Source organism: the organism of the source record quoted next, unplaced genomic scaffold (assembly GCF_019419815.1).
Source record: "Pyrus x bretschneideri cultivar Hongxiangsu unplaced genomic scaffold, Pyrus_bretschneideri_v1 Contig17, whole genome shotgun sequence".
NCBI lineage: Eukaryota > Viridiplantae > Streptophyta > Magnoliopsida > Rosales > Rosaceae > Pyrus > Pyrus x bretschneideri.
In genome coordinates, this window is record NW_025999468.1 from 6,880,078 (window position 1) to 6,907,974 (window position 27,897).

The 27,897-nt window shown below is 37.2% G+C and overlaps 4 protein-coding genes across 5 annotated transcripts; all 4 read left to right on the forward strand.

Annotated features, from left to right (window-relative positions):
• Positions 1-211: 211 nt before the first annotated feature.
• Positions 212-4,967, forward strand: LOC103946332 (magnesium transporter MRS2-4). The gene is made up of 4 exons (XM_009356998.3): positions 212-762; positions 1,752-2,200; positions 3,572-3,847; positions 4,269-4,967. The coding sequence occupies exons 1-4, from the start codon at positions 384-386 to the stop codon at positions 4,545-4,547; spliced, it is 1,383 nt and encodes a 460-aa protein (XP_009355273.2). The 5' UTR covers positions 212-383; the 3' UTR covers positions 4,548-4,967.
• Positions 4,968-7,144: 2,177 nt separating this feature from the next.
• On the forward strand, positions 7,145-11,514 carry LOC103946333 (magnesium transporter MRS2-4-like). Its single transcript, XM_018647260.2, has 4 exons — positions 7,145-7,910; positions 8,191-8,639; positions 10,205-10,480; positions 10,866-11,514. Exons 1-4 carry the CDS (start codon positions 7,532-7,534, stop codon positions 11,142-11,144), a joined length of 1,383 nt encoding a protein of 460 aa, XP_018502776.2. The 5' UTR covers positions 7,145-7,531; the 3' UTR covers positions 11,145-11,514.
• Positions 11,515-15,623: 4,109 nt separating this feature from the next.
• Positions 15,624-21,876, forward strand: LOC103946334 (uncharacterized protein At4g06598). Of its 2 annotated transcripts, none has more exons than XM_048581672.1 (5): positions 15,624-15,918; positions 17,050-17,791; positions 19,783-19,858; positions 19,975-20,101; positions 20,275-20,543. In XM_048581672.1, exons 2-5 carry the CDS (start codon positions 17,070-17,072, stop codon positions 20,277-20,279), a joined length of 930 nt encoding a protein of 309 aa, XP_048437629.1. In that variant the 5' UTR covers positions 15,624-15,918; positions 17,050-17,069; the 3' UTR covers positions 20,280-20,543. The 2 variants fall into 2 exon arrangements, with proteins under 2 accessions (XP_048437629.1, XP_009355276.2); XM_009357001.3 differs by lacking the exon at positions 20,275-20,543 and adding an exon at positions 21,163-21,876 and having other exon boundaries at positions 15,627-15,918.
• Positions 21,877-23,610: 1,734 nt separating this feature from the next.
• LOC103946456 (receptor-like protein EIX1) lies at positions 23,611-26,509 on the forward strand. The gene is given in 2 exon segments (XM_018647251.2): positions 23,611-26,359; positions 26,362-26,509. Coding segments are annotated over 2 exon segments (2,646 nt in total). The 5' UTR covers positions 23,611-23,775; the 3' UTR covers positions 26,424-26,509.
• The last annotated feature ends 1,388 nt before the right edge of the window (positions 26,510-27,897 follow it).

Here is a 27,897-nt window from a genome sequence, read left to right on the forward strand (position 1 = left end):
TACTAAAGGCTAAACTAAACTCTTAGATAATAAGGAAAACTAATGAAAATAGCTTAAAAACTTTGAGTTTTAACAATAAGGACTAAATAAAGGATAAAGTGAATAGCATCAAAATTAACATTTTAATGTAAAAATATAATTTTTCGTTAAAATAAACAATACGTAAACTTCTCATTAAAGTTTCCATTATAATATCGTGAGGTTTAGATTAGCGGGCTTTCTAAGGGTGGAACTTAAAAAAAAGAAGCACGCGGATGCGGAGGATGCGGAGTCGGAGCAGGAGAAGGGGAAGAGAGAGATCCATGGCACACTAAATAGTCACACACAACTGGAAGAGAGAGAGGGAGAGAGTCCTAGAGAGAGAGAGAGGGACCATAGGAAAAATGGGGAAGGGTCCCTTCTCTTTCAAGCGCAGCAGCAGCAGCGTACGACGCCGCCCCAAGAAGCTCATTGGCACTCCACCTTCCCCTTTTCCCTCTCCGCCGCAGCCGATTCGCTCTCCTCCGCCCTCCAACAGTGTCAATGTTAACAATACAAATACGAATAATAATAGTCTCAGCGCGGTTGTTGCTGGCGGCGCCGGCGGTGGAGTGAAGGGGAAGAAGAAGGCTGGAGGAGCCAGGCTTTGGATGCGGTTTGACCGCTTCGGCGTATCAGAGCTCGTCGAGTGTGATAAGAACGCTATCATTCGACGCGCTGCCATTCCCGCCCGGGACTTGAGGATTCTCGGCCCTGTCTTCTCCCATTCCTCCAGCATCCTTGGTACTTCTCCTCCCCTTTTCTTATTTTATTTTGTCAATTGTCTTACTTTATATGTTAATTCTCTTCTGGGTTTTGCAAATTTTACTAGGTTATGCGCCTCCATTAGGGTTAGGGTTAGTTTTATCATGTCGATTTGTTCTAGGGAAAAGTTAGTTCAAGGAGATTGGGATTCTGGGCTTGGAATTGCAATTTGTAATAATTGTTTTTGTTTTGTCTTTGCCCTGTTTTTGTTTGCCTCTTGAATCGGTGCCATCGCCTTGGGGGTGGAGTTTCTGATTAAGCTGTAGCTAGGAAAGTTTTACACAGGTAACATCAACCAACCAGCGCATTACCAGATTAAGGCTTGCATTTGATTCCTTTGGGGGAGTTTGTAAACTTTTTTACTTTGGTTGGAACTTGGAAATTACTTTTCAGATTTTGGGGTGTGTGAAATTTTTGTACAAATTTCAATTCAAGTGGGTAAATATGCAACTTAACGTTGCATTCAAAATTTTGAAGTGACGGCTTAGAACCTTTGGATTCTTGACCTACACACCATGATCGTGGCCAAAAACTTGGCTCTTGGTACATGTTGCTTCAGTATATATTTTTATGTTGTTGCTCTAGACTTAGCTGTTGGTGATTTATTGGTATAGAATATTTTGTAGTATTATTGGTTTTAATACGAGTTGAAACTTATATCAGTATAAGAAAACTCCCTGAAATATCCCCTTTGCTCATCTCTAAGTTTTTGGACTTGACCAGAGGTGGAAAATTGGGGGGTGGGTTAGGGCAGGTCATATGGTGGGCAATTAATGGGTTGGGAGGATGGTTATCCATACAGCACAAGAAACTTTCCAGTCTCAATTGTTTAGTTCACTCATTCTCCTTGGAACAATGCTTATGAGTTATACTACTATGAATACAACTTTTAGTTGCTAGTGTTTTAATTGTAACCTGCGTAGCCATAGTAGAACATGATAAATATGTTTTCCTCATTTCAATTGCAGCCAGGGAGAAGGCCATGGTGGTTAATTTAGAGTTTATAAAGGCTATAGTTACAGCCGAAGAGGTTTTGTTGCTTGATCCTCTTCGGCAGGAGGTTCTTCCATTTGCGGATCAGCTAAGGCAACAACTTCCTCAGAAAAGCCAATCCAGAATACAAGAAACAAGTCCACTTGATGAACAAGATAATGGAATGGATGCTTCAACCGGAAGGCAATGGTTACCTGTTCCCGAGGCCGTTGAAGGATTGCAGTGTGATCTCCCATTTGAGTTTCAGGTTCTGGAGGTTGCATTAGAAGTTGTCTGTACATACTTGGATTCTAGTGTGGCAGAACTTGAGAGAGAAGCCTACCCTGTGTTAGATGAACTGGCCAGAAATGTTAGCACCAAAAACCTTGAACTTGTGAGGAGTTTGAAAAGCAATCTTACCCGTTTGCTTGCTCGTGTCCAGAAGGTATGTTTGCTTAATCATACCTCATGAGTCATTGTTCTCTGAGTTTGTTCAGATGATTTGCTATGCTGTATCTAATTTCAATCCTTTCCAGCCCCAATAACCGGACCCTTCTTGGAGATAAAATGTTTGTCGAGTCATAGTTTTTGTGATATTTCAATCTGTTTTGAAAACTTAAAAAGGTTTTTGGAGAACCGGCACCTTAAATAATTTAAAACTATCAAATATTAATATAAAGTAGTAAATCCCTGATTGACATAAATAAACCCTAATTAAGTGTCTCCAACAATCTGCTTCAAGAATGTTTCATCAATTAGGAATTGAAACACACAGATCCATCAATATTTCAAAGATAGTGATGTGCTGTGATGCACTCATAATATGCTATTCAATTCACTAATAAAAGCATCTTTATGTTCGTTCAGCATATATTTCTAGTTGCTAGTCACATCTGGTCAGTTGTCCAAGATACTATGGTTGTTTGGCTCAGTCAAAAAATTGAGTCTAGTTGAGAGCCATTGTCATCAACTCTTGTTTTGTGAAGTTACTTTTTATCTGCTTTTCATATTTGTAGTCACGTGGAAATGCTATGGTTCTTTTTATAGCCTTTCATGCACTCATGCTGCCATATGAAGGGTTGCTAAGGTTTCTGGCTTCTAAAGCCTAAACTTTAAATCAAACCTTAGCCTAAGTTTAATGCACAAGTAAATATAGAAGTGCTTACGAAAAGATTCAAATTATGATGTTTATGATGACAGAGTTCCATTTTCTAGATGCTCCTATGGGTTAAGTGATGTGAAGGTATGAATAATTTTTGAAAGTGGCTCATGTTCTGGTGAATAATAGGATTTGTATTACTACACTTCCTCCCTAGTCTCGTTTAGACCTGTTTTGGTTTTAGTATTGACATTGTTCGACAATGTAACTGAGTGCTTATGAAGTGAACGGTATCAGGAGTTCAGGTTTACTCTGATGAAAATTGATCGGAGGGGGCTTCTCTTGAAATTGTTTCTACTTGATGGGATGGTAAAACCGACATCCGTATTTACTTTATATCACTGTTGCTAGGGCAGAGTTTTCAAGTTTAGCTGAAAGATGTACTTTTCTCGTGGCAGCTTTATAGAATCCTTTTACACTTAGATGTTGGAGGGGAATTGAATTTGTGTCGGACATGTGATTGAGGGTTTGGCTGTTTCCAGGTTATGCAGGACTACAAAGAGAAGTTGATACTGTTTACTACTAAACAATATGCTATGAAAAGTTTCTGTAAAATGGTTTTGGACATAGGATACATGTTTTATCTGTATGCTACTATTTAATAGATATAAGCTATATTCTTTTTTAAGTAAGAAGCGTGTGTCTGTCTGATTTCAGGTGAGAGATGAAATCGAACATTTGTTGGATGACAATGAAGATATGGCACATTTATATTTAACAAGGAAATGGATGCAGAATCAACAGCCCGAGGCTTTGCTAGGGCGTTCTGCATCAAATAGAATCTCTGCACCCCATCTTCGTTGGCTTGGTTCTAACAGAAGTGGGAGTTTGGTAACCAGTAACAATATGGACTACGATGATGTAGAAGATCTAGAGATGCTGCTTGAGGCATATTTTATGCAGCTGGACGGAACCCGTAACAAGATATTATCTGTAAGTGCCAATTGTTGTGACCTACTATAACCACTTTATACTGAACAACTTGACTTTTAAGTTCAGTTTATGCACATGCTTTTAAAGGATCTCGTCCTGGAGAACTTAATCTTTTACAAAACATTCTTTAAATATCAGTTGTCACCATTAGTTTGCGTTTTAATGCAGTTGCATCAACTTTGATGCAGTTCCAGATAACTAATTTTAGGTTAGATTTCTTAAATGTTCATATTTTCTGCGAGTGGTTGCACTTGCTCCTGGAATCATTTAGAGGCTCTGGACCTCTTGTGGTTCCCGGTAGGAACTAATTTCACTATCATTGGTAAATGAGGATTGTCATTTAGAAACCAGTTAGCTTTGGTTATTATGTTAATCTGTCCTTGAATTTTGCTCATGTTCTTATCTTATTCATTGCATGTAGGTGCGGGAGTATATTGATGACACGGAGGATTATGTCAACATACAACTTGACAACCAACGAAACGAACTCATTCAGCTCCAGTTGACATTGACCATTGCATCATTTGCGATAGCGGTGGAGACCTTGATATCTGGGATATTTGGTATGAACATCCACTGTATCTTATACGATAAGCATGGGATATTTGAGGCCTTTGTTGGGGGTATCACAGCATTTTCCGTGTTACTCTTCTTTCTCATCTTCGGGTATGCGAGGTGGAAGAAGCTGCTTGGTACATGAGTCGAGCCTGTCATCTGTCGTAGATAGTACTGGATTCACAAACTTATTTACGAACCCTAAAGCAACGTCTTTGTAAATAAGCTTGTGGTTTCATGTTGTATGAGCACAAGGAGTTTGCTAGGGATTTCATGGCTTGGTATGCTGCCAGATTCGTTTCGAATTACATGGCATGTAGTTTAGTATAGTGTTGCATATGAACTGATGAATGAATTTTCTTGGGTCAAAATTAACATGTGATTTTGTTAATTTGAAGAAAAGACATGGAATACTTAGAGCTAATGGAAGACTTGACGCAAAATCGAACCCAATGGCGTACTAGGATTTATATACCCGACTCTACTTAATAGGTTAAGGCTCTTTGTTGTTGTATGATTAACTAGTAATTTCGTTAACGGGTTGAACAAATTGTTGTTCAACTGATGCTTTTTTTTTTTTTTTTTTTGGCTATTATGGATAATGAGATTGCTCAAAAATAATTTTATTTGTCACTTACTACTGTGGTCTAGTGATATTGTTCTTCATTTGTAAGTGAAATGTATTATGTTCGATTCTCATTAAATGCGAATTTGAACTACATTATTCATAACCCATTGTGAGGCTAAATTCATCTTCTCCTCTTATGGTAGATAATATCGTTTGTCTTAAAAAAAAAAAAAAACAATTTTATCCAAGAACATCATTTCGGTGATGAATTGGCTTACGGACAGTTTTAGGGTTTTGATTGATATACGTTTTGTGAGTTTGGCGTAATTAGGTCATGCTTGTTGCTCCTTGTTTTTAGTCAAAAAATTTTAAAATCAATTTTTAATAAAAATACAAATGAATTCTGAAAAAGTAGTTAAATTGTTTTTTGCAATGCAAAAATCATTTTAAATGCTTTTGAAACTCAAAATTATTTTATTTAAAAGAGCATTCAAACATTTTAGATGCACCTCTGAACAAGTCCTTCAAATAGCCCTACTATTAACATTCTAATGGGGTAGGTTTGGGAATTAGGGTTTATAATAATCTAATTATTGATTGAAAAGAATATTATCATTTCAATTTTTTCACAAAAGAAAAAAAAAAGTCAAACTCGTGATGAATTTGAGTTCTCTTATTATTTTGACATTCTCAAACTTGTAATCTAAATGGTCTAATTATAAATTTAATGGACGATTTGATAATTATTTCGTTTTTTATTTTTTAATTTTCATTTTTAAAAAACTAAAAAGATTATTAAAATGCTCTACGAGTTCCCCATTTTGTTCAAAATTTTAGCGAAATATGGTGTAAACTCTAAACTTCTAATGAAGTAAATATTGTTTTACCATTAAATTATAAACCAACATGAATAAAAATATATGAATATTTCATATATTTTTACTATCATTATGTGATTTATAATTTTGACCGTTTAAAAATGCATTTGACTTCTTTGCTAAAGTTGGTTTTTGGTAGAAAGATGTTTATTTGATTGGTTTTTGAATAATTTAGATACGGGTGTGTTAAATTGAAACGCAAGCATTTCAGCTAGTTACCTCCAAACAGCACAAAAAATTCATAATTTTTACATGAAAATCTAGTCCTAATCAATGATACTGAGCAATTCGAACGAGTTTTAGACTTACTTGCGCCTCGAACGACGAGGAACCCGTCCAAATGTCACGACCGCCGTCGGAGGTCTCGGTCCGAAGCTTGGCTTTCCGCTTCCACAAACACTGGGGTGATTGGACTTGCTGGGCTGTGGAGGTGGGGACGGTTGTCTTTGTTGCTCTCGCCGATGGGATTGCCACTCATTATTCTCGGCACACCGAGAACGAAAGGGAGAGAGTTGCCTCCCCCGAAAGCTCTCGAATGTGTCCTCCACAATGAGAGGGAGAGCCCGGGGAAGAAGAAGGGAGGGTGGGTCCCACGGACCCCAAAACAATTTAAAATAAAACATTGTCCAGCAGACGGACGAAATTACTAAAAATACCATTGACTTTAAAGTTTAATAAAACTCATTTTAAGTCTAATAAATCTTGTTTTGCTTAACTCTACACGTTCGTAGTGATGAATGCAAATGTCACATGTGTCCCGACTGCTAAGTCAACAGAAGTCTACATACACCATTAGGGGCAGTTTAGTCATTTCTCACCTAGAAGGTTAAAATACTATAATTTAGAGACATGTTACACTACTAACGATAGGCCACAAAAAAAGGGGATGCAAAAGATTTGGAGAGGTTATATTCACACACCTTAAATTATTTTTCTCATACATTTTAAATTTTTTATTATTTTCTACACACTACTAACATCTGATAGAAAAACATTAAAAAATTAAAAGAGTGTGAGGGAAGTAATTTGGGATGTGTAAATATAATCTACCAAGATTTGAACTTGCATTTGAAGGTGATGAGCAAAGATGCACTATTTATTTATTCGAATTAGTTTCTAACTCGTTATTTATAAAAATCGAATATAAATTATCTCACTTAAAATTAAAAAAGAATACTAATAAACTGTACACGTAGGCACAATTTTTTTTCCTGTTTTATTTGGATCTAAAAATCGTAAACAACTTAACACAAATGTAAAAACAATTTATATTGAACAAGAACGGCACTCATCATGTGACGTCTCTCGTTTAATATACATTTCTGCAACGTTTTAACGTCGCATGACGGTTAACCTCACCACCAGTACACCGCCCCGAATAACTCATTCTTCACCAGTGACCGCCCCCTTATAACTTCTTCTTCACCATTACACCGCCCCCAGCCGGATGAAAATCCCGCATTCCTTATAATATGTCAAGTAGGCGCTGCCTAGGGGAGTCTGGTCAGAGAGACAACTTAAAAGAAGGAAGCAAGCGGCTGGGGAGGATGAGGAGGAGGAGGAGGAGGCGGAGTCGGAGTAGGAGAAGGGGAAGAGAGAGATCCATGGCACACTGAATAATCACACACAACTGGAAGAGAGAGAGGGAGAGAGTCCTGGAGAGAGAGAGGGACCATAGGAAAGATGGGGAAGGGTCCCTTCTCTTTCAAGCGCAGCAGCAGCAGCATACGACGCCGCCCCAAGAAGTTCATTGGCCCTCCTACTGTTTTTCCCTCTCCGCCTCAGCCGATTCGGTCTCCTTCGCCCTCCAACAATGTTAATATTAGCAATGACAATACCAATACCAATACCAATAGTCTGAGTGCAGTTGTTGCTGGCGGCGCCGGCGGTGGCGTGAAGGGGAAGAAGAAGGCAGGAGCCAGGCTTTGGATGCGATTTGACCGCTTCGGCATGACAGAGCTCGTCGAGTGTGATAAGAACGCTATCATTCGACGCACTGCCATTCCCGCCCGGGACTTGAGGATTCTCGGCCCTGTCTTCTCCCATTCCTCCAGCATCCTTGGTACTCCTACGTATTACCTACATTAGGGTTAGGGTTTTGCAATTATCTTACTTTATATGTTAATTCTCCTCTGGGGTTTGCAAATTTTATTACTTTATATGTGAGTTCACTCGTTCTCCTTTGAACAATGCCTTTCTGAGTTATACTACTTATGAATACAACTTTTATGCATGTTATCTTATAGAAAGTATTCTTTGCATTAGTTGCTAGTGTTTTAATTGTAAACTGTGTGTAGCCATAGTAGACCATGATAAATATGTATTCCTCATTTTAATTGCAGCCAGGGAGAAGGCCATGGTGGTTAATTTAGAATTTATAAAGGCTATAGTTACAGCCGAAGAGGTTTTGTTGCTTGATCCTCTTCGACAGGAGGTTCTTCCATTTGCGGATCAGCTAAGGAAACAACTTCCTCAGAAAAGCCAATCCAGGATACAAGAAGCAAGTCCACTCGGTGAAGAAGATAATGGAATGGATGTTTCAACCGGAAGGCAATGGTTACCTGTTCCCGAGGCCATTGAAGGTTTGCAGTGTGATCTCCCATTTGAGTTTCAGGTTCTTGAGGTTGCATTAGAAGTTGTCTGTACATATTTGGATTCTAGTGTGGCAGACCTTGAGAGAGAAGCCTACCCTGTGTTAGATGAACTGGCTAGAAATGTTAGCACCAAAAACCTTGAACTCGTGAGGATTTTGAAAAGCAATCTTACTCGTTTGCTTGCACGCGTCCAGAAGGTATGTTTGCTTAATCCTACCTCATGAGTCATTGTTCTCTATATTTGTTCAGATGATTTGCAATGCTGTTTCTTTAGATGATTTGCTGTGCTGTATCTGATATCAATCCTTTCCGGCATGACCCTAATTGGAGTTAAAATGTTTGTCGATTCATAGTTTTTGTGATATTTCAAATTTTTTTCTTAAACTTAAAAATGTTTTTGAAGCACTGGCACCTTAATAATTTAAAACTATCAAATATTAATACAAAGCAGTAAATCCCAGATTGACATAAATAAACCCTAGTTAAGTGTCTCCACACAATCTGCTTCAAGAATGTTTCATGAATTAGGAATTGAAACACACAGATACATCAATATGTAAAGATTGTGATTTGCTGTGGTGATGCACTCGTAGTATGCCATTCAATTCACTAATAAAAGCATCTTTACGTTCACTGAGCATGTATTTCTAGTCGCCTAGTCACATCGGGTTGGTTATCTGGGATAGATGCTACGGTTGTTTGTCTCAGTCAAAAAATTGAGTCTAGTTGAGAGCCATTGTCATCAACTCTTGTTTTGTTGAGTTACTTTTATCTGCGTTTCATATCTGTAGTCACGTGGAAATACAATTGTTCTTTTTATAGCCTTTCCTGCACTCATGTTGCCGTATGAAGAGTAGCTAAGGTTTCTGGCATCTAAAGCCTAAACTCTAAATCAAACCTTAGCTTAAGTTTAATGCACAAGTAAACATAGAAGTGTTTACGAAAAGATTCAAATTACGATGTTTATGATGACAGAGTTCCATATTTTCTAGATGCTCCTATGGGTAAGTGATGTGAAGGTATGAATAAATTTTGAAAGCAGGTCATGTTCTGGTGAATAATAAGATATTTATTACTACCCTTCCTGCCTGGTCTCATTTAGACGTGTTCTGGTTTTAGTATTGACTTTGTTAGACAATATAACTGAGTCCTTATGAAGTGAACGACATAAGGAGTTCAGGTTTACTCTATTGAAAATTGAGCAGAGGCAATTTCAAGAGAAGCCCCCTCTGCTCAACTTTGAAGCCCCTGTCCAAGCAACAGTGATCTAATAAAGTAAGTTATATGGATGTTGGTTTTGCCATCCCATCAGGTAGAAATTTCTACCTGATGGGATGGTTTTTCTACCTGATGGGATGGCAAAACCAACATCCCCATCCCATCAGGTAGAAACTTCTACATGATGGGATGGCAAAACCAACATCCATATAACTTACTTTATTACATCACTGTTGCTTGGGCAGGGGCTTCAAGTTTAGCTGAAAGATGTACATTTATCACGCAGCTTGACAGAGTGCTTTTATACTTAGATGTTGGAGGGGAATTGAATTTCAGTCGGACATGTGATTGAGGGTTTGACTGTTTCCAGATATGCAGTACTACAAAGAGAAGTTGATACCTTTTACTATTTGACAATAATGCTATGAAAGGTTTCTGTAAAATGGTTTCGGACATAGGATACATGTTTTATCTGTATGCTACTGTTCAATAGATATATTGCTATTTCTTTTTGAGTAAGAAGCACGTGTCTGTCTGATTTCAGATGAAGGATGAAATCGAAAATTTGTTGGATGACAATGAAGATATGGCACATTTATATTTAACAAGGAAATGGATGCAGAATCAACAGCCCGAGGATTTGTTGGGGCGTTCTGCGTCAAATAGAATCCCCACATCCCATCTTCGTCGGCTTGGTTCCACCAGAAGCGGGAGTTTGATAACCAGTTACTATATGGACCACGATGACGTAGAAGATCTAGAGATGCTGCTTGATGCATATTTTATGCAACTGGATAGAACACGTAACAAGATATTATCTGTGAGTGCCAATTGTTTTGATCTACCATAACAACTTTATACTGAACAACTTAACCTTTTACAAAACAAGCTTTAAATATCAGTTGTCACCATTAGCTTGCGTTTTAATGCAGTTGCATCAACTTAGATCCAGTTCCACATAACTAATTTAGGTTAGATTTCTTTAATGTTACATATTTTTGCGAGTTCTGTGGTTGCACTTGCTCCTGGAATAATTGGAAGCTTTGGACCTCTTGTGATTCCCAGTCGAAACTAATTTCACTATCATCGGTACATGAGGAATGTCATTTAGAATCCAGTTAGTTGCGCGCGTTAAGCATGATTGGTTATTGTGTTAATCTGTCCTTGAATATTGCTCATGTTCTTATCGTGTTCATTGGACGTAGTTGCGGGAGTATATTGATGACACGGAGGATTATGTCAACATACGACTTGACAACCAACGAAATGAACTCATTCAGTTCCAGTTGACATTGAGCATTGCATCGTTTGCGATATCGGTGGAGACTTCGATAGCTGGGGTATTTGGTATTAACATCTACTGTCCAATATTTAACGTTAATGGGATATTTGTACGGTTTGTTGCGGGTATGGTAGCATTTGGCCTGGCTATCTTCTTTCTCATCTACGGGTATGCGAGGTGGAAGAAGCTGCTTGGTACATAAGTCGAGCCTGTCATCTGTTGTAGATAGAGTGTTAGATTCACAAACTGATTTACGAACGCTAAACCAATGACTTTGTAAATAAGTTTGTGGCTGCATATGTTGTATGAGCACAAGGAGTTTGTTAGGGACTCCTAAAAGTCTTCCCTTGCTCAATATCATTTGTACCTCTAAATAAGGAACATCTTGTGGGGCCCAATCTACAATGGATTTTGGCGGTTGGACCGTTTAGGGTTAAGGGTTAAGGATATGTGAACTATGTTTCGTTGTTGAAAGAAGAACAAGTGTACCTGAAGGACTAGTTTGGTATCGATGTGTCTTTTAAAAAAATTGTTTATGCTATGCTGTTAGAATAAATAACTGTAAAATAAAATTGTTGAGTGTTTGGTAAATATTTTTTTTGTTGAAGTGTTTTTAACAAAAATAAAGAGTGTTTGGTTAACTTTTATATAAATTATTGTGAATAATACGTTAAATGACTAAAAAGGATATGATATTTAATGTGATACAGTAATTATCAAAGAGAAGTGTAGGGGCAACGATTGTAATTTTGTAAAATATGTGAGGCTACACTTGTCGTTTGAAAATTTTTTTAAATGGGCACTGATTACTATATTTTGAAAAGAAAAAAAAATTTAGAAGCATGGCAAACCTGCTTATGTTTTTCTATACTTTTCTATTGTCACTGACAGCAGTTTAAAAAAAAACATTTATTTTTTGTTTTACCAAACACATTTGATGCTCTAAAATTTTAATAAGCTGCTTTGTTTAAAAGCACCGCAAGCCAAAACTGTAACATCCCACATCACCCCAGGGATGAGGATCCAGTAAGCCTTATATGTATATTCTTATCTCTACCTAGCACGAGGCTTTTGGGGAACTCACTGGCTTCAAATTCCATCAGAACTTCGAAGTTAAGCGAGTTCGCGCAAGAGCAATCCCAAGATGGGGGACCCACTGGGAAGTTCTCGTGTGATTTTTCAGAAACAAAACCGTGAGGGTGTGGTCGGGGCCCAAAGTAGATGTGACAAAAACCAACCCGAAATGCAATCACAAAGCACAAATATCAATCATTGGTTTCAATTTCAATTATTAAGACTGGTGTTCATTTGTGATTGGTTTTTTCGCAGCACTCATACTGAATTTGTTTTCTTGTTGATGAGGAATTGGCTGTCTCCCCTCATATGCTTTTTATGTGCCAACTCCTCTTATGTTGTTAATTAATAAATGTCGTTGTCAAAGAGAGAGGATCCTTGCCGGATCCTCTTTGCGAGGAGCGAGGATCCGAGGATCTTCCAGTCACATTCGTTCATCGTATATCGTGCTGTCAGTTTTTATCAGGTACTATTTATATTCAATTTTAAATAAAAAAAATTACAATAATTTCTGACTACACAATGTACGATAAACGGATATAATTGGAGGATCCTTGCCGGATCCTCCTGGGTTGTCAACAACTCACTCCACATTGTTCTTTTTCTACTTTGCACCAAAGGAAATGCTTGTATGCAATAAAGTTATTTTTTTTATTTTTTTTATTTTTTTTGTGAATACCGAAATGGTTCATTATAAATTTAAAGGGACGTTTGATAATTGTTTTATTTCTAATTTTAACATTTTTTTTATAAAATATTAAAATTGGAATCGATTAACAAAAGTGCTTTAGGAGTTGGCCATTTTATTTAAGATTTGAGTAACCTTTAAATTTCTAATGAACTAAAGATCAACAAGACAATGAAATGACCAGGTCACTAGTTGTTTTACCATTAAATTATAAACCAACATGAATAAAAATAGTTCTGATATGCCACCCATTCTCTTATTTCTCCATTTACCTTTTAATGAAAACTTTAATATCAAATTTAACTTTATGTAAAAAGACTTTAAAAGCCTTGTTAAAAATTAATCTTCTTATATATTTTTTGTAGTCAAATCAAAAAAATCAAAAAATTTAAAATGAGAAACAAATCAAACCAGCCCATTTGTCTCTTCATTCCTCACTCCCTTCTTACTCTTTCACCCCCCCACCACCTTCCATCTCTTCCATCCACCCCACCCACCTCAAATTCTCTCTTATTTTCTCCCTACTTTTCAATTAATTCTGAATTGGAATTAGGGAGTAAATATGGATATGAGATCTTAAATCCAGATTTGGTAGGGGGAGAAAGATAGAGATAGACAGGAATAGAGAAAGAAGAAGAAAAAGAAAGGAAGGTAACTTTCCCAGCGTCAAAGAGAAAATGAGTTGTCATCGTTATATGTGGTGTCTGGTTGTGGTTACTTTTGGCTGGATTGCACGGGAATGTTCGTGGATATTCTATTTTCCTAAAATCTCCCAGATTCAATCATTATTTATATTTATTTTATTTAGAACTTAAAATGTTATGGATATGTCATTCAATACTACGGTCTGATGGTATTCCTTTTCACTTGAAAAGTGAGATGTTTTAGGTTTGAATCTCGTGAATGGCGAATTTGATACCAAATTAGGTGGCTTATTGTGTGGTTTAGCTGAATTCTCCCTCCCCTTAGTTTAAAAATATCGATGTACTAAAAAAAATGTTATGGATATTTAGGACTATAAGTGGGGTAGGAAGAGAGTGTTTGGTTTTTTAAACTTTTTATAGTTGATGAAATTATAAAGTTGGTAAAGAAATAAGACTGTAGGCTGTGGCCATTGTAGCTGTCTAAAAATATTATTTTATTATGAGATTTATAATTTGACCGCTTAAAAATGCATTTGACTTGTTATTCAGAACTACGGTATGGTGGTATTCTTCTTCACTTGTAACTGAGAGGTCTTAAGTTCAAAACTTGTGGATGGCGAACTCGATACCAAATTAAATTGTTCATTGTGTGGCTTAGTCGAACTTTCCTTCTCTTAATGTAAATATATATAGTTGTACTAAAAAAAAAACATTTGACTTACCAAAGTTGCTTTTTATGGTAGCAATTAGCAAATGACCCCTTCTCCAATGTACAGATGCAAATTTGACACGTTTACATCGTATTTTATATTTTCGAAAGATGTATATTTTAGTCCTACTTTAGGGAGAGAGATGCAAATTTAGGATTTAATTTATTTTTCTCTCTTAAACCGGCGGGATCCACCACCAAAATATGTAAAAAATATATAAATTTTCATTTTCATTTACATATTCCGCCCAAAATGGGTGTTTTACATCTTTCCCACTAGAAAGTTTTCTTACAAACAAAAAATGTAAAATGCTCATTTTAAGAGATTTTTCATCTTCCACTGGAGATGTTTTAACGAATTTTTCCTTTAGAGATATCCTTTGCTTAAAGTTAATACTACGTTTGGGTGAGTAAAATAAACTTAAAATTTGAACAAAGTCAGAATTTATAAATTGACATGCACAAATTCTCTTTGTTTGGATCATAAACATAAAAAATTAGAATTTTTGCGTGAAAAAAAAAATCGGAATCTGGGACATCCAATTCTCAAGTTTAAATTTCATATAATTAGCTGTCATTTCCATAATTTTTATGAGCGAGAGTTTAAAAATAAAAAAACTCAACCATGAATAAATACCACCACCACATGTCACCATCATCAACATGGTCTTCACCACCCACCATCATTTATATATTAACAACTTTATACACACATTAAATTACCTATTTAAATTTATTATTCTTTTAGATTACCCAAACAAAAAAATTTATAAATTAACAAAATAACCATTTCAATTTTCGTTATTCTACAAGTCCATAGTAATCTAAAACTTTCTTATCCAAATGCGGTGTAAAAGTCCAATTTTATGTACATAATAATCTAATCATTAGTTGGTGGTCTAATAATATTTTTCATTCACATTGTTTAAAAGAAGGTTTGAGATCTTGGACTTGGCTACCATACATACCTAAGAAAGTTATCATAATGTTTAAATACAGTCAAACATATGATAGTCGCTTTTCTAATTTCAAATTTAAAAGCTACATATTGAATGTTTAAGTAAATACATGGTCAACTCTTCAATTTAAAACTATTTTCGGCAGTATACATAAAGACATCACCATGCGACAAACTAAGTTGTGTCATTGTCATATAGTCTCGGTCGCATTCTCTAGTGGCACTGATTTCGTATTGAAGTGCTTATATAAAAAATAGTTATAAAAAAAGTTGAGTTCAAAAAGATGTTTGGTAAACATTTAAAAACAATTTTTTATAACAATTTTGGACGAAAAAAAAGTTAAAAACGTGAAGCACAACAGAATCAGTTTTTTTTCAAAACATAGCAATACCAAATCAGCTCAAAGAAATGACTTTCTTTTTTTTTTTTTTTTTGTTGAAAAACAAAAACTCTAAAAAATGGTTATAAAATGTGAATTTTCTTTGTGGTTTCAACTTGTTAACACCTTTAATCCCAGAATAGTAATTTTAGGTTGACAAAAATGAACTGGAAAATGAACTGGAAAAGGAGAATAAAAAGGCACCACTTGCAAGGCTTGGCTGTGCATCCAAAACTTCCTTCCTGGAAACCGAGTGAACAATTTAATTTCACAAATAAATATTTTAAGAAAAAAAGACGAAACAAAATATAATTTCAATCCAACCCCCAGACATCAACCAGAAAAAATACTAGAGAGAGAGAGAGAGAGAGAGAGGAGAGGAGAGAGAGAGAGAGAGGAGAGCTTCTTCTTCGAAGACAAGAGGGGAATCAAATCATTGATATCGCAGAAACCCTAGGACAGAGAAACAACTTTGCTTGTTCGATCATTGCGTTTCAAGATCTCGATTGTTCGTTCAATACAGGTGACCAAATACATAGACATATATAGATATATATGTTTGGGTATGTATATTTTCTCAAAACGAAGGAAATAATTTTAGCTTTGCGTTTGTGTTTTCGCAAATCAGCAGCTGATTGTTGATTAACTTTGCTGATAATCGCACACATTCTCAGCGTTTCGTCAAATAAATCACTTGATGATTCTCTTTTCATTGCAAATGGTGGTTTTTATTTTAGGGCCCTTTCTGTGATTTTTCATTTTGGAAATTTGTGAGATTCGTTGTGTGTTTTGCTGATGAGAAAATGTGGGAAAATGAAATGAGCTTATGGGTTTTGAATCTGGGAAGCTTTTCATTATTTGGGACTGAGAGAACAGAATCCCTCACCTAAACCAACTGTGATTAGGACCTCATTTTTTAGGAGATTCTATTCAATTCAAAAGTTTCCATCCTTCTCTTTTCTCTTCTTTTCATGTTTGCTTAAGGAACAAATTTAAGGGCTTGAGTCAGTAGTGCGTGGTGATTGGGAATTTGTGGCGTCTTCATTGCCACAGTTAGCCATGTGGTTCGGCCCTCTGATTATTTTAGAGTGGAAGTGTACTTGGTTGTATTTTATGCTGAAAAACAGAAAAGATGTCAACTTTAGTTTTGTGTTAATTTGGTTTTCGATGTTATTGTGATGAAAATGGTTTCTACTGCTCAGAAAGTTGGGTAGGTAGTTGTCTAAGTGTTGCCTATTATAATGTATTTCTATGCTATGTTGACCGGCTTATCTGTGTTTTAAGCATGTGCGTGTTTTGGTTTCAGACTTGTATGTCTAATGATTCGTATTTGATAATTTGAAAGTTTCCAGTAGGCGTGTTCATAAACTTATCCATTGATGTACCTGTGTGTTCATGTCAGCATGGAGAAGGATATTAGTAGCAGAGTTATAGTTATTACATCTTCTTTCTTTTTATAAGTGTTTTAGTAGCAAGTTATTGACTTTAACCGATGTTTTGCTTTTCCTATTCTCCTTTGTTGACGGTGACATATTTATCAATTGGCTTATCAACACTGTGCTTGCGACCTTCTCCCCCCTTTTTAGTTGTAAATATGTTTTCCATGTTAAATACCCTTTCTGCCTCTGTCATCTTACACTATATGATTGAACAGGGACTCTTTGTGCTTCAGCTATGGCAAACTCCAAGGGTTCATCAAATATCAGAAATTTTATGTATTCCGGAAAGCATCCTTTACTTCCTCCTAAAAGTCCATTTCCTAGTGTTCCCCCATCATATGCAGATTATGTCCTTAGTCCTGCAATTGGATCAAAAACTGTTCTGAAGCCTAGGGAGGGAAATGCACATCACCAGCGGACTTCCTCAGAGAGCCTACTTATAGAGGAACAACCTTCTTGGCTTGATGATCTCCTTAATGAGCCGGACACACCTATACGCAGAGGAGGTCATCGTCGTTCATCAAGTGACTCTTTTGCATATGTGGATGCAACTAATGCTTCTAACCTTGATTATGCCACTCAAGATGAGTACAAATATCATAATATGATTTCTGCACCCTCTTGGGGATCCCAAGACCTTGATCCTCGAAAAGATTTACGACATGCTTCATTATACACAGAACTGAACTTGGTGAAGCAGAAGAATAAAGCATGGGAGTCTTCTTTGAGTAGTGTAAATAACCTGAACGGCCTTCCTTCTGCCAGGGATAACGTTGTTCTTCAGAGTTCAGGATCATTATCTACATCACAAGAAGCTGATGGGATTGCCTCTACAGTGAGTGAAAAGCATGATCATGTTGATTCTGGTCTTTATGATCCAAGTTCTTCTTCTGAGAGAAAGGAGAATTCCAATGCTAAGCCTTATGCATCTGAGACCGATGCAAAACGTGCTAAACAGTATGTAGTTTCTTTAGTATTTTCTGTATACTTTTACTCATTTTATCTTGATACCAACTTAGCAACATTAATCTCACATAAATTTTGGTTGTCTCTTTTACCTGACTCTACTTCTTCATTTTTTCCTGGTTGTTAAGTAGGTTTTCCAGATGAATTTATCTATTGTTTCTTTGTGCCCATACTCATTTTACCTTATATCAACATAGCAAAATTACTCTTACATCATAGGTTGTCTCTTTGATCTGCTCTACTCTTCATTATGTTGTTGCATATGTACTCCAGATGAATTAAACATATACCCTCTCACCCTCAATTTATTCCAAAAAACATAATTTGAGGCTGCTTTACAAAAGTATTTACTGTAGTTAGAATGCATATAATTTCGTTTAGATTAGAATTGTTCCAGTAAATGGATCTATGTGATGACTAGCATAATGATATGCAATTAATGGGAAAGAGCACTTGGATAGATGAAATAAGGACTATGGCACTTTTCTGTTTATGGTACGGATACAGGAACAGAAACTTTCGATGCTCTGTATGTGGTATGTTAGGGGTACTTTGTTGCTTCTGTGCAATTTGGTTACTTAGTGTGCTTCATGGGTTTGGGATTTGCATTGTTACATTTAGGTTGCAAGTGTGCAACTTCAAGTGCATCCATACAAGCATGCACAAATGAATAAAACTTACATGCAAGCACATCACATTAATATACTGCAAGCTTTTAAGTACATAAATAGCTAAATTTGCACAAATTTATTCTTAATTGCTATACGTCGGTAATATATTATGAATATGAGTAATTTTAGTCTATTTACTTTAGATCACCTGATTTTGACGTTGAGTTGTTGACCAGTATGTGGCCCTGAGTATTAAGCTGAGCAGCTATATAACATTGTAAATTAGTCGCAACTACGTATGAGACGTAGCTTTATATACTTTTCTGATTTGGGAAGACAGTACAGCATAAGAAGCTTAATGTGGAATACTACCTATCATCTGTTTGGTAGCTAATGGAGGAGTATATATGCTAATTTAACAGTTATAATTTATATAGTTTAGTTTTCTGGAGAAGTGGAGGAAGACAGTTGGACTGGACTAGGACTGTCCCTTTGCTTTTAAGAATTTGAATGCTGGCTTGTTCAAATCTTGAGAGTAATTCACTTATGGGCTCTCTCTATAAATTTTAAGTTAAATTTCCACAGATTTCTTTGTATCAGAATTTCCACAGATTTCTTTTCAACTGGACTGGAGTGAAAGAATTTTCGTAAACCTCGATAAAGTTTTAATGCAAGAAGTTTTCCTAATTGTTTTACAAACTAAGATGTGAATACTGTAGACTCATAGTTATCAACTGGCTCTTCTTAGTGACTGCTTATCCGGGTAGTTCGTTGGGACTGTTTATCTCTTCTTAGCGGATATCATTCTTGGGCGTGCATGGGCAAGAAGGCCAAGGTAATGTGGGGTTGCCTGGTCTTGGCGGTGATATGGTTGGTTTGGATGGAGAGGGACATGGAAATTTTTAAGCTTAAGATGGATTGTGCTTTGAGGAGCTATGAGACAGAATTTGTTTTCGGTCAGCGCTTTGGGCTTTTGTTTCCTTGTAGTTCAGAAATATTCCCTTATCCCTAATTTGGCTTGATTGGAAGGCAGCTACTTATTTATTTTGCTCTAGGGTGTTGTTTGGATTTTCAGTTTTCAGTCTTGCTGCTGTTTTTTTTTTTTCTTTTTTGTGTGGGTCTGGTTGTTTTGTGTGTCTTTTTTGACCACTCCTTTGTTTTTTTGCCCTGTCTCGGGTTTAATATAATCATTTATTTCTCAAAATAATTATCAACTCGCTTTGTGGCTGATGCAGATGTTGGCTTTAATATAATAATTTCCTTGTAACAGCACTAATGGTCATAAGTCTAGAAACTTGACTGGTGTCTTCTTGAATTGGAATATTTAATAAATATTTTATGGAGACTAAATACTAGTTATTGTATTTGTAGGCAATTTGCTCAACGTTCACGGGTTCGGAAACTTCAGTACATAGCAGAGCTGGAGAGGAATGTACAAGCTTTACAGGCAAGTGTCAGCAAAAGCTGGAAGTACTGTATTTAAGTTTGAATTGGGTTTTATACTGAGGTGTTTTATGATAATTTATCATTGACAATATTGTTCCTGCATGTTTTACTCCACAGGCAGAAGGGACTGAAGTTTCGGCTGAGCTTGAGTTTCTCAACCAGCAGAATATGATTCTGAGCATGGAGAACAAAGCCCTCAAGCAGCGCTTAGAAAGTATAGGACAGGAGCAGCGTATCAAATACTGTAAGCTTCTACCTTGAACATTCAAATTTTCATAATCTATGCATTTTCGGCTTCATCTGTTACCTGAATTTGGAGAATATGTTTTGAGTAAAATCAGAACTATGTATTAGCTGAAAAAGTTTTAAGCCTGAAGCCTTTCTCAAAGTACTTGATACACCTCATACCTATGGCAGTCTGAGGATGATTGGAACTCAATTGAAGAACTATGAGAAACTATGCTGTGAAGATCTGGAGAAAATTCGATAACACATAGGAAATGTTAGTCTTCAGCATAATATTTAACAATTTGAGGGTGGGGTCCATGTGGATTTTGTAAAAGCCTTGGCTTTGGATGATAGATGTTTACCTACCGTCAATCTTTTATCACCTGAATACCTGGATTTTTGCTATAGTGATGTAATACTATGTTTAGCAGTCTTGAAAGTGAAGTTTTATCTGATCACCGATACACATGTAGGGGAATTTAAGTCAGAACATTTGCATTTAAAATGAATGTGAACGCCCTCTCCAGGGCTACCTCATAATGTAGTTCGACGATGGGAACTATATTTGTTTTAGATCCGTCAAGGGTGTTCCCTGCAAAAGATTAGACAGATAATACTGTTTAGTCATCTAAACTGTGCAGACAAACGCAGTCCATCACATAAAACTGAAATGATCACAACGGTAATCAATTTGTTAGCAATTTCTGGGGTTTATCTGTTTTTTGTGTAGATGATTCTTAAAGAACTGCCAAATGGATGTTTCCGGTCATTATTTCTTAAATGCAAAAATTCTCACCTGAGGGTTCTTTTATGCAGGTTTGCATTGTTTTTGTTTAGAATTTGGTAGATGTTAATGTTTCACGGGTTTGCATTTGGATGCTTTGGCTCTTCCTAAATTATTGAAAGTAACAATAAACATAATTTAAACCATGCTGAAAGATGCGTGGAAGATTTAGAACACCCACGTATTTGGAAGCGGTTTTCACTTATCTGTCATGGCAAAAGCAGAACTTTCTTTACCCCATTTTGGTATTCATTATTTTATAAGGTGACTAAGATGTGTGTTTCCATTTCCAGTGGAACAAGAATTGTTGGAGAGGGAGATTGGGAGGCTACGAGTCTTGTATCAGCAACAACAGCAGCAACATCAACAGCAACAGCAGCGGCCTTCTTCTAGCCATAGACGCTCTAACAGCAGAGACCTTGATTCCCAATTTGCAAACCTGTCTTTGAAACACAAGGATGCGAATGCAGGTCGTGACCCTGTAACAGGTGCACTTCGCATTTAGATATGCGATGTAGCCAAAAGTTGTGTTTTGCCTCCACTTTTCTTCCACTGATCGATGTTGCCAATTGCCATGCCTGACCAAGTTTCTTGCTTCCCTGGTGCGGGATAAGGCCGAGCTATTCCACTCCCAGCGCCTTCTCTCTCTCTCTCTCTCTCTCTCTCTCTCCTCACGTTGTGCAATTTAATTTCTGTTTATTGCACTTGTCTGTTAAGTTAACGTCGGTGCACCTGGTTGCCAATTCCCAAAGTAAATTCTACCTGGGGCAGTTGACTTACCGGAGGTGGTAACTCAAAGCAGGTTCGGTATTTCAGTCGTTATTTGTATGTCTTTTAAGTAACCATTGATTCATAAGATGTTGTATGTTCCATTTTTTGCCCGTCGCAGATTTCGACATAGTACAAAAAATGGGCTGATTGGATGTGCACTAGTTGTAATGCATGTTATGGTAGCAAAAAAATGTGTACTTGTAAAATGTTTCAAATGAAATCCTTGGTTTCTTTGATTTTGTTTGTCGGTGTTGATAGAATTGATTGGATTTGGATGAACATTTAGCACCTGTTCAAAATTTTAGTTATTTTTCTGCACAGTTCTCGTATGTCATGTCAGCATATTGGACGGAAAATTTGACGATGGTTTCGACTGTAGGATAAAAAGTAGGCCACAAACCTTCCCCTCCTCTTATGGCACTTTTATGTAAAGGTAATCGGAATCGAATTCAATCATGGAATACTTCAGTGTCCACCAAATATTGGGGAATCAAAAATTTGGAGGGACTCACGCAAGTTATGGAATCCAACTTCAAAATTTGGAAGAATTGAAATCCCTACATTTAGGTCGGAATTGAATTCCTGGTTGCCGGGGAAGTCTGGATAGAATTTTTCCTTCTCATTGTACCCCACTTATTTCTAAAATTCTCAGATTGCCCTTCTCATTAAACTCATTGCTTCACTCGAAGCCAAGATACGGGCCTCGACACTGGAGATTCATTCCATGGAAAGATATTCTGCAAAACTAAATCAAAATTTCTAACGAACTCACTCAAGCTCAAGCAAAATAGCCTGCGAATTTTGATGTGCAGAAGCCCCCCTCTCAAGACTCTGTAAACACATTTATTCATGACGCATTAGGCAAAAAAGTTACTCATGAATTGGCCCAATGGGGTGGTTTTAATAAGAATCCGGTGAACACTACTACTACTCCTCCTACGACTTCAGTCATGCAGTCGATGAATCCGATGAACACTTCTACTACTAGTACAACTGCTAGCAATTCCGCTATTCAATCAAAGTCTTCCCCGTCTGTGAAATGTCCAGTGCTTCCAAGTGCATGGATTTCAATCTCAAAATCACAGAAGACCTAATGAAGGACGTAATTTTGTGGATGAGTGGATCGAATTCTTGGTTATCGAACTTGTACTAATGTTTAGTTTGATTTTTTCTTTTTCGGACAATATATCGTAATTAGTTTGGTTGGTTCAACTTTTGCTTTGCCGTTCAGCTATGAATAATTTTGGCCTTGCTATAAGCTAATAGATAGGTCAAACGTAGGAGACTAACTTCGAAAAACCCTAATCAAATCTGCATCATTTTCAATCGGATATCTTCCAGTCTCAAGTGCTAAGTTAGTATAGCCCTAATCGAGTCTTATCCTCCAACGGTGATTGTTCTTGCCTTAAGGAATATGAGGTGTGCCTCGGCTCAAAGTGAGTCCACATATAAACATTGTCATGCGATGCAATGGATTCTGTTTTTGGCGGGGAACAATGTAAGAATCTAAGCATGTAGTACGTTATTGGTGCCGTATATATGGCGCTATGTGTGAAGGTTAGAGTTTTATCAATAAAACTCAAAGACAAACGTTTACACATGAAGGTGACTTGTTCTTTCTAATCCTACCATTCATTTGGTGAACTTAGAGGGATAAGTTTGCTTCAAAGTATTCCCTTCTACCTCTGACATGGTCACAATTTTTCTTATCTTCGTTCAACGTACGTAAAAGATGTAATGTCTTTTTCTGTTCCAATCTTATCCTCGCAAGTAAACCCACATTTCGTTTTGCATCATTATTTAAATCAGCTGACATATTTTTTTCTGGGAAATATTTGGTCTTTTTCCACTAATTTGGGGTGGGACACATATTCTGATGACTTTGAACAGTTCTATGTTGAATGTGTTTCATTTTTTCCACTAATTTTCAGGAACAATTTGTTTTTTCCTAAAAGTTAGATTAATGAATGACTTGGGTAATTACTTAGAAGTTGCTGAATGGTCTTTAAGGTCAATGGTTCTCTAGAAAGCTGTTTTCAAAGAAAAATCCCAAAAGAAGAAGTATTAAATTAGAAGATGAAAGTATTGCTTCTTTCATAGCATCACATGTGTTGTGTATCTCAACTTTACAAGCCATGAGATCAACTTCTGTTATACTTGTCAGATTTCTAAGCATTATTGCAACCCTACTTGCCATTAGCTCGTGCAATGGAAATATGGGGGTGCCTTGCAAGGACAACGAGAGACGAGCCCTGTTGATGTTCAAGCAAGAGCTTCATGATTCTTCGAATCGGCTTTCATCCTGGGTTGGTCATGGAGAAGGAGACTGTTGCACTTGGCTTGGTGTTGTCTGCAGTAACTTAACCGGCCATGTCCGCGAGCTCCACCTTGGCAACTACTATTTGGGTGGTAAGCTAAATCCTTCTCTGCTCAATTTAAGCAGTCTCAATTATTTGGACCTAAGCAACAACGATTTTGACGGAATACTAATTCCCAACTTCTTTGGTTCTCTTACAAGTTTAAGACACCTTGACCTCTCACAAGCAAATTTTCAGGGAATAATTCCTCATCAGCTGGGGAACCTCTCTAGTCTACGCTATCTCGATCTCCATGGTAACTACTTTGAGGTTAATAACCTCCAGTGGATATCTGGTCTTTCTATGTTGCAACACCTGGACCTGAGTGGTGTTAATCTTAGCAAAGCATCTGATTCGATCCAGGAGACAAGCATGGCCTCTAATTCTTTGCTTGAGTACTTGGATATGTCTGATTGTCGACTTCATCACATACCAGGTGGCATTGCGAACATGGCTTCTCTTAGAGTTCTAAACCTTTCAAGGAACTCTATCAAGGCAACCATACCTAAATGGCTGTACAGCCTGAGCCATCTCGAATCCCTTTTTCTCTCAGACAATCACTTGTATGGTGAAATTCCAACTTCCATTGGAAATTTGACAGCCATCGTCAATCTTGACTTGAGTCATAATCAACTTGGGGGGGAAATCCCAAATTCATTTGAAAATCTCTGTAAGTTGATGTTTCTTGATCTGTCGTGGAACCATGTTAGTGGAAGGGCATCAGAAATCTTCAAAAGTCTATCTCGGTGTACTTCAAGTCAACTAGAGTCCATCAGCTTATCGTATAATGATCTTTCCGGTCATTTAACAGATGAGCTCGGAAATTTTCAAAATCTAAGCTACCTTAATCTTTCCAGTAATTCAATATCTGGTCCCATTCCAAAGTCGATACAAAATCTGTCACTCTTGAAAATATTAGACATTTCTAATAATCCAATGAAGGGTGATGTCACTGAAGTTCATTTTACTAATCTTTCAAGATTGCAGGAGCTTTTTGCAAGTGAAAATTCATTGACTCTCAAAACCTGTAGAGAGTGGCTTCCTCCCTTTCAACTTCATGTGTTGTTCTTAGATTCTTGGAATCTGGGGCCAGAGTTGCCTAGTTGGCTTCAGAGTCAAAAGTACTTGGAACAGCTAAGCATATCAAATACAGGAATTTCTGGTACCATTCCGATATGGTTTTGGAACTTTTCTTATCTGGGATTAAGTTTCGTGGATCTCTCTGGCAATCAATTGTATGGTCAGGTTCCAAGAATAGTTGCTGCTCCTTCAGCTGTAATCGACTTAAGTTCCAACAAGTTCACCGGTTCCTTACCTCTTGTCTCTGCTACAGTAGCTGTGCTCGATCTTTCCAATTCATCTTTTTCGGGGTCCATCTTTCACTTCTTTTGTGACAGGATGGATGAATCAAAGCAAATGACAAGCCTTTATCTTCGCAACAATCATCTTACAGGAGAAATTCCTGAATGTTGGATGAATTGGAAAAACTTGATCGTCATCAATTTAGATAACAACCATTTGACGGGGAACATTCCAAGCACCATCGGAGACTTAATTTTGCTTCAATCACTGCATTTACGCAATAATCACCTCTCTGGAGAAGTGCCGTTGTCCCTACAGAACTGCAGGAACTTAGTACTAGTTGACCTTGGAGAAAATGATTTTGTTGGAAGCATACCGACGGGGATAGGGAAAAGCCTTTCACAATTGATGGTTTTTAGCCTTCGTTCAAATAAGCTTCACGGCGACATTCCTCGTGAACTTTGCGGTCTCGTAAAGCTTCAAAACTTGGACCTTGCACACAATGATCTCGTTGGAACAATACCAACATGTTTCTCTAATTTTAACGCCACGAACAACGCGTTAGAATGGAGCAGTTCATTTTCATTCTTCAGATACATTCATGGTTTTGATGGCAAGTACAAGGATAATGCCATCTTGGTGAGTAAAGGGAGGGAAGTGAGACATAGCAGTGTTCTTAGATTGGTAACTAGGTTGGATCTTTCACACAACAATATATCTGGTGAGATACCCGAGGAACTGACCAGCCTTGTCAACTTAGAATCGTTGAATTTATCGAACAATCTTTTGACTGGAAGAATCCCATCAAAGATGGGTGAAATGGAATGGTTAGAAGTTCTTGATATGTCCAAGAACCAACTTTCCGGTGGAATTCCTCTGAGCGTGTCGACTTTGACATTTCTTGCATACTTTAACGTGTCCTACAACAATTTGACAGGGCCTATTCCACAAAGCGGTCAATTTCAGACCTTTGATGCGTCTAGTTTCATTGGCACTAAACTTTGTGGACCTCCACTCAAAGAGAATTGCAGCACAGATGCGGAGAAACCCGGAGGAAGTCGTACCTGAAAGAGAATTGGTTCTATCTGAGCATGGGACTAGTTGCCTTCTTTCTTGGTTCCTAAAAGCTTTTAATTAGTACGTGCAGAAACTTTATGGTGTAATTGTTGTTGTGTTCTTCCTCTAATAAAAAAATATTTATGTTGCATTATTTTTCGCTTTTATCAAATTGTAAGAGATATTTTCTTTCGCGACAGCCGGTGAAGATGTTTAGTTGTCGAGGAATTTTTCAGGAACCGCACCTTAACATTGACAGGTGCTGTTCGTTCCAATCAAACGACGACATATGTCCACAAAAGTCACATAGTTTTTCCTTTATAAAATAATCAATTAAATATATATATTTTTTTAAAACATAACCTCATTGTTATCGCCCCCTTCTCCGACGACAAACACATTCTCCAATTCAAGCCCTACCTCATAGCTTCTCCAACCTTCCTCCCCCTCCGATGCCTCCCAGCTCTCCACGACAACCATCGCCGCTCCGGGTGCGGCCCCACCATGTCATCGTGCCCTTATTGTGCGCACCTTTCTCCTGGTGCTCAAGAACTGGCGACTCTACTTTCGTCGCGAACGCCCTGCAGGCCATAGAAAGACCCGGCCAACTCGACCTGGGAACCGGCGATCTGCACGGCTTAACGGAACATAGATTTTTTTTAAAGGAAAATCAAGGAAACCAAAACTTAAAGGAAAAAAATAGCATATATGGGGCAAATTCATATCATGATGATGAAGCAGCATGAAAAAAGAAAATGATGGTGCTAAATCCTTAGTTGGCTGTAGCTTCGGTGCAGGTGCTCGTGACATTTCAGTCAGAAATTGCTTGGCTGTGTTGCAGACCAAGACGGCCGGGAAGAGGGAAGAGAGACCGGCGCCGGTGAAATATTAAAGTATTAATATTTTTAATTCTTTGATTGTGGGCCAGACTGATTGTGTAAAGATGTCTAGACCTGTGGTGGTGAAACTCCAAGTCAGCAGAAGTTTCATGTACTCGAAAAATTCCTCTTAGTTGTGGGCATTGTTTTGAAAATCTTCGCATAGGGCGCCTAGATGTTGTTTAGATGCTAAGCGGCTAGCTATCAACACAATTAATTTTTACACGTTTAAAAATTAAGAAAAAGTGTTTAGGTGCCCATTTAGGTCCGTTTATATCGTGACTCTCACTTATATAGAAAATAAATAACTTTCATTTTACTTTTTATTTTTTTCAATTTATGTATTCGAATACAATTATTGAAACAAATTTTGCACAAGTTATACAAAATATAATTAATGGTAAGAAAATATAAATAAAACATAATATTTACGAAGTTGGGCAAAATATGCCTACGTCCTCGAGTAACAGTGGTGACTTCTCATTATTGAACTGTAATTACAATAAGGAAAATAGGAAAAAATATTTTTATGAGGGAATGGCTGCTTTCTTTTTCTCTGCGTCTGTTCGCTCTCTCCCTTGTGTCTTCTCTTCTTGGTACATTTTCTTCTTCCTCTCCCTTCCTTCACGTATGAAGTCTTTCTCCATGCCCCACAATCTCTCTC

What these genes read in the sequence shown, in the direction of transcription:
- LOC103946333 (XM_018647260.2), top strand. Translation starts at nt 7,532, where the DNA reads ATGGGGAAGGGTCCCTTCTCTTTCAAGCGCAGCAGCAGCAGCATACGA. An exon ending in TGCTTGCACGCGTCCAGAAG is followed by an intron (nt 8,640 to 10,204) that starts GTATGTTTGCTT and finishes GTCTGATTTCAG; the next exon opens with ATGAAGGATGAAATCGAAAA. An exon ending in CACGTAACAAGATATTATCT is followed by an intron (nt 10,481 to 10,865) that starts GTGAGTGCCAAT and finishes CATTGGACGTAG; the next exon opens with TTGCGGGAGTATATTGATGA.
- LOC103946334 (XM_009357001.3), top strand. Translation starts at nt 17,070, where the DNA reads ATGGCAAACTCCAAGGGTTCATCAAATATCAGAAATTTTATGTATTCC. An exon ending in GATGCAAAACGTGCTAAACA is followed by an intron (nt 17,792 to 19,782) that starts GTATGTAGTTTC and finishes TTGTATTTGTAG; the next exon opens with GCAATTTGCTCAACGTTCAC. An exon ending in GGAGCAGCGTATCAAATACT is followed by an intron (nt 20,102 to 21,162) that starts GTAAGCTTCTAC and finishes TTCCATTTCCAG; the next exon opens with TGGAACAAGAATTGTTGGAG.
- LOC103946332 (XM_009356998.3), top strand. Translation starts at nt 384, where the DNA reads ATGGGGAAGGGTCCCTTCTCTTTCAAGCGCAGCAGCAGCAGCGTACGA. An exon ending in CCATTCCTCCAGCATCCTTG is followed by an intron (nt 763 to 1,751) that starts GTACTTCTCCTC and finishes TTTCAATTGCAG; the next exon opens with CCAGGGAGAAGGCCATGGTG. An exon ending in CCCGTAACAAGATATTATCT is followed by an intron (nt 3,848 to 4,268) that starts GTAAGTGCCAAT and finishes CATTGCATGTAG; the next exon opens with GTGCGGGAGTATATTGATGA.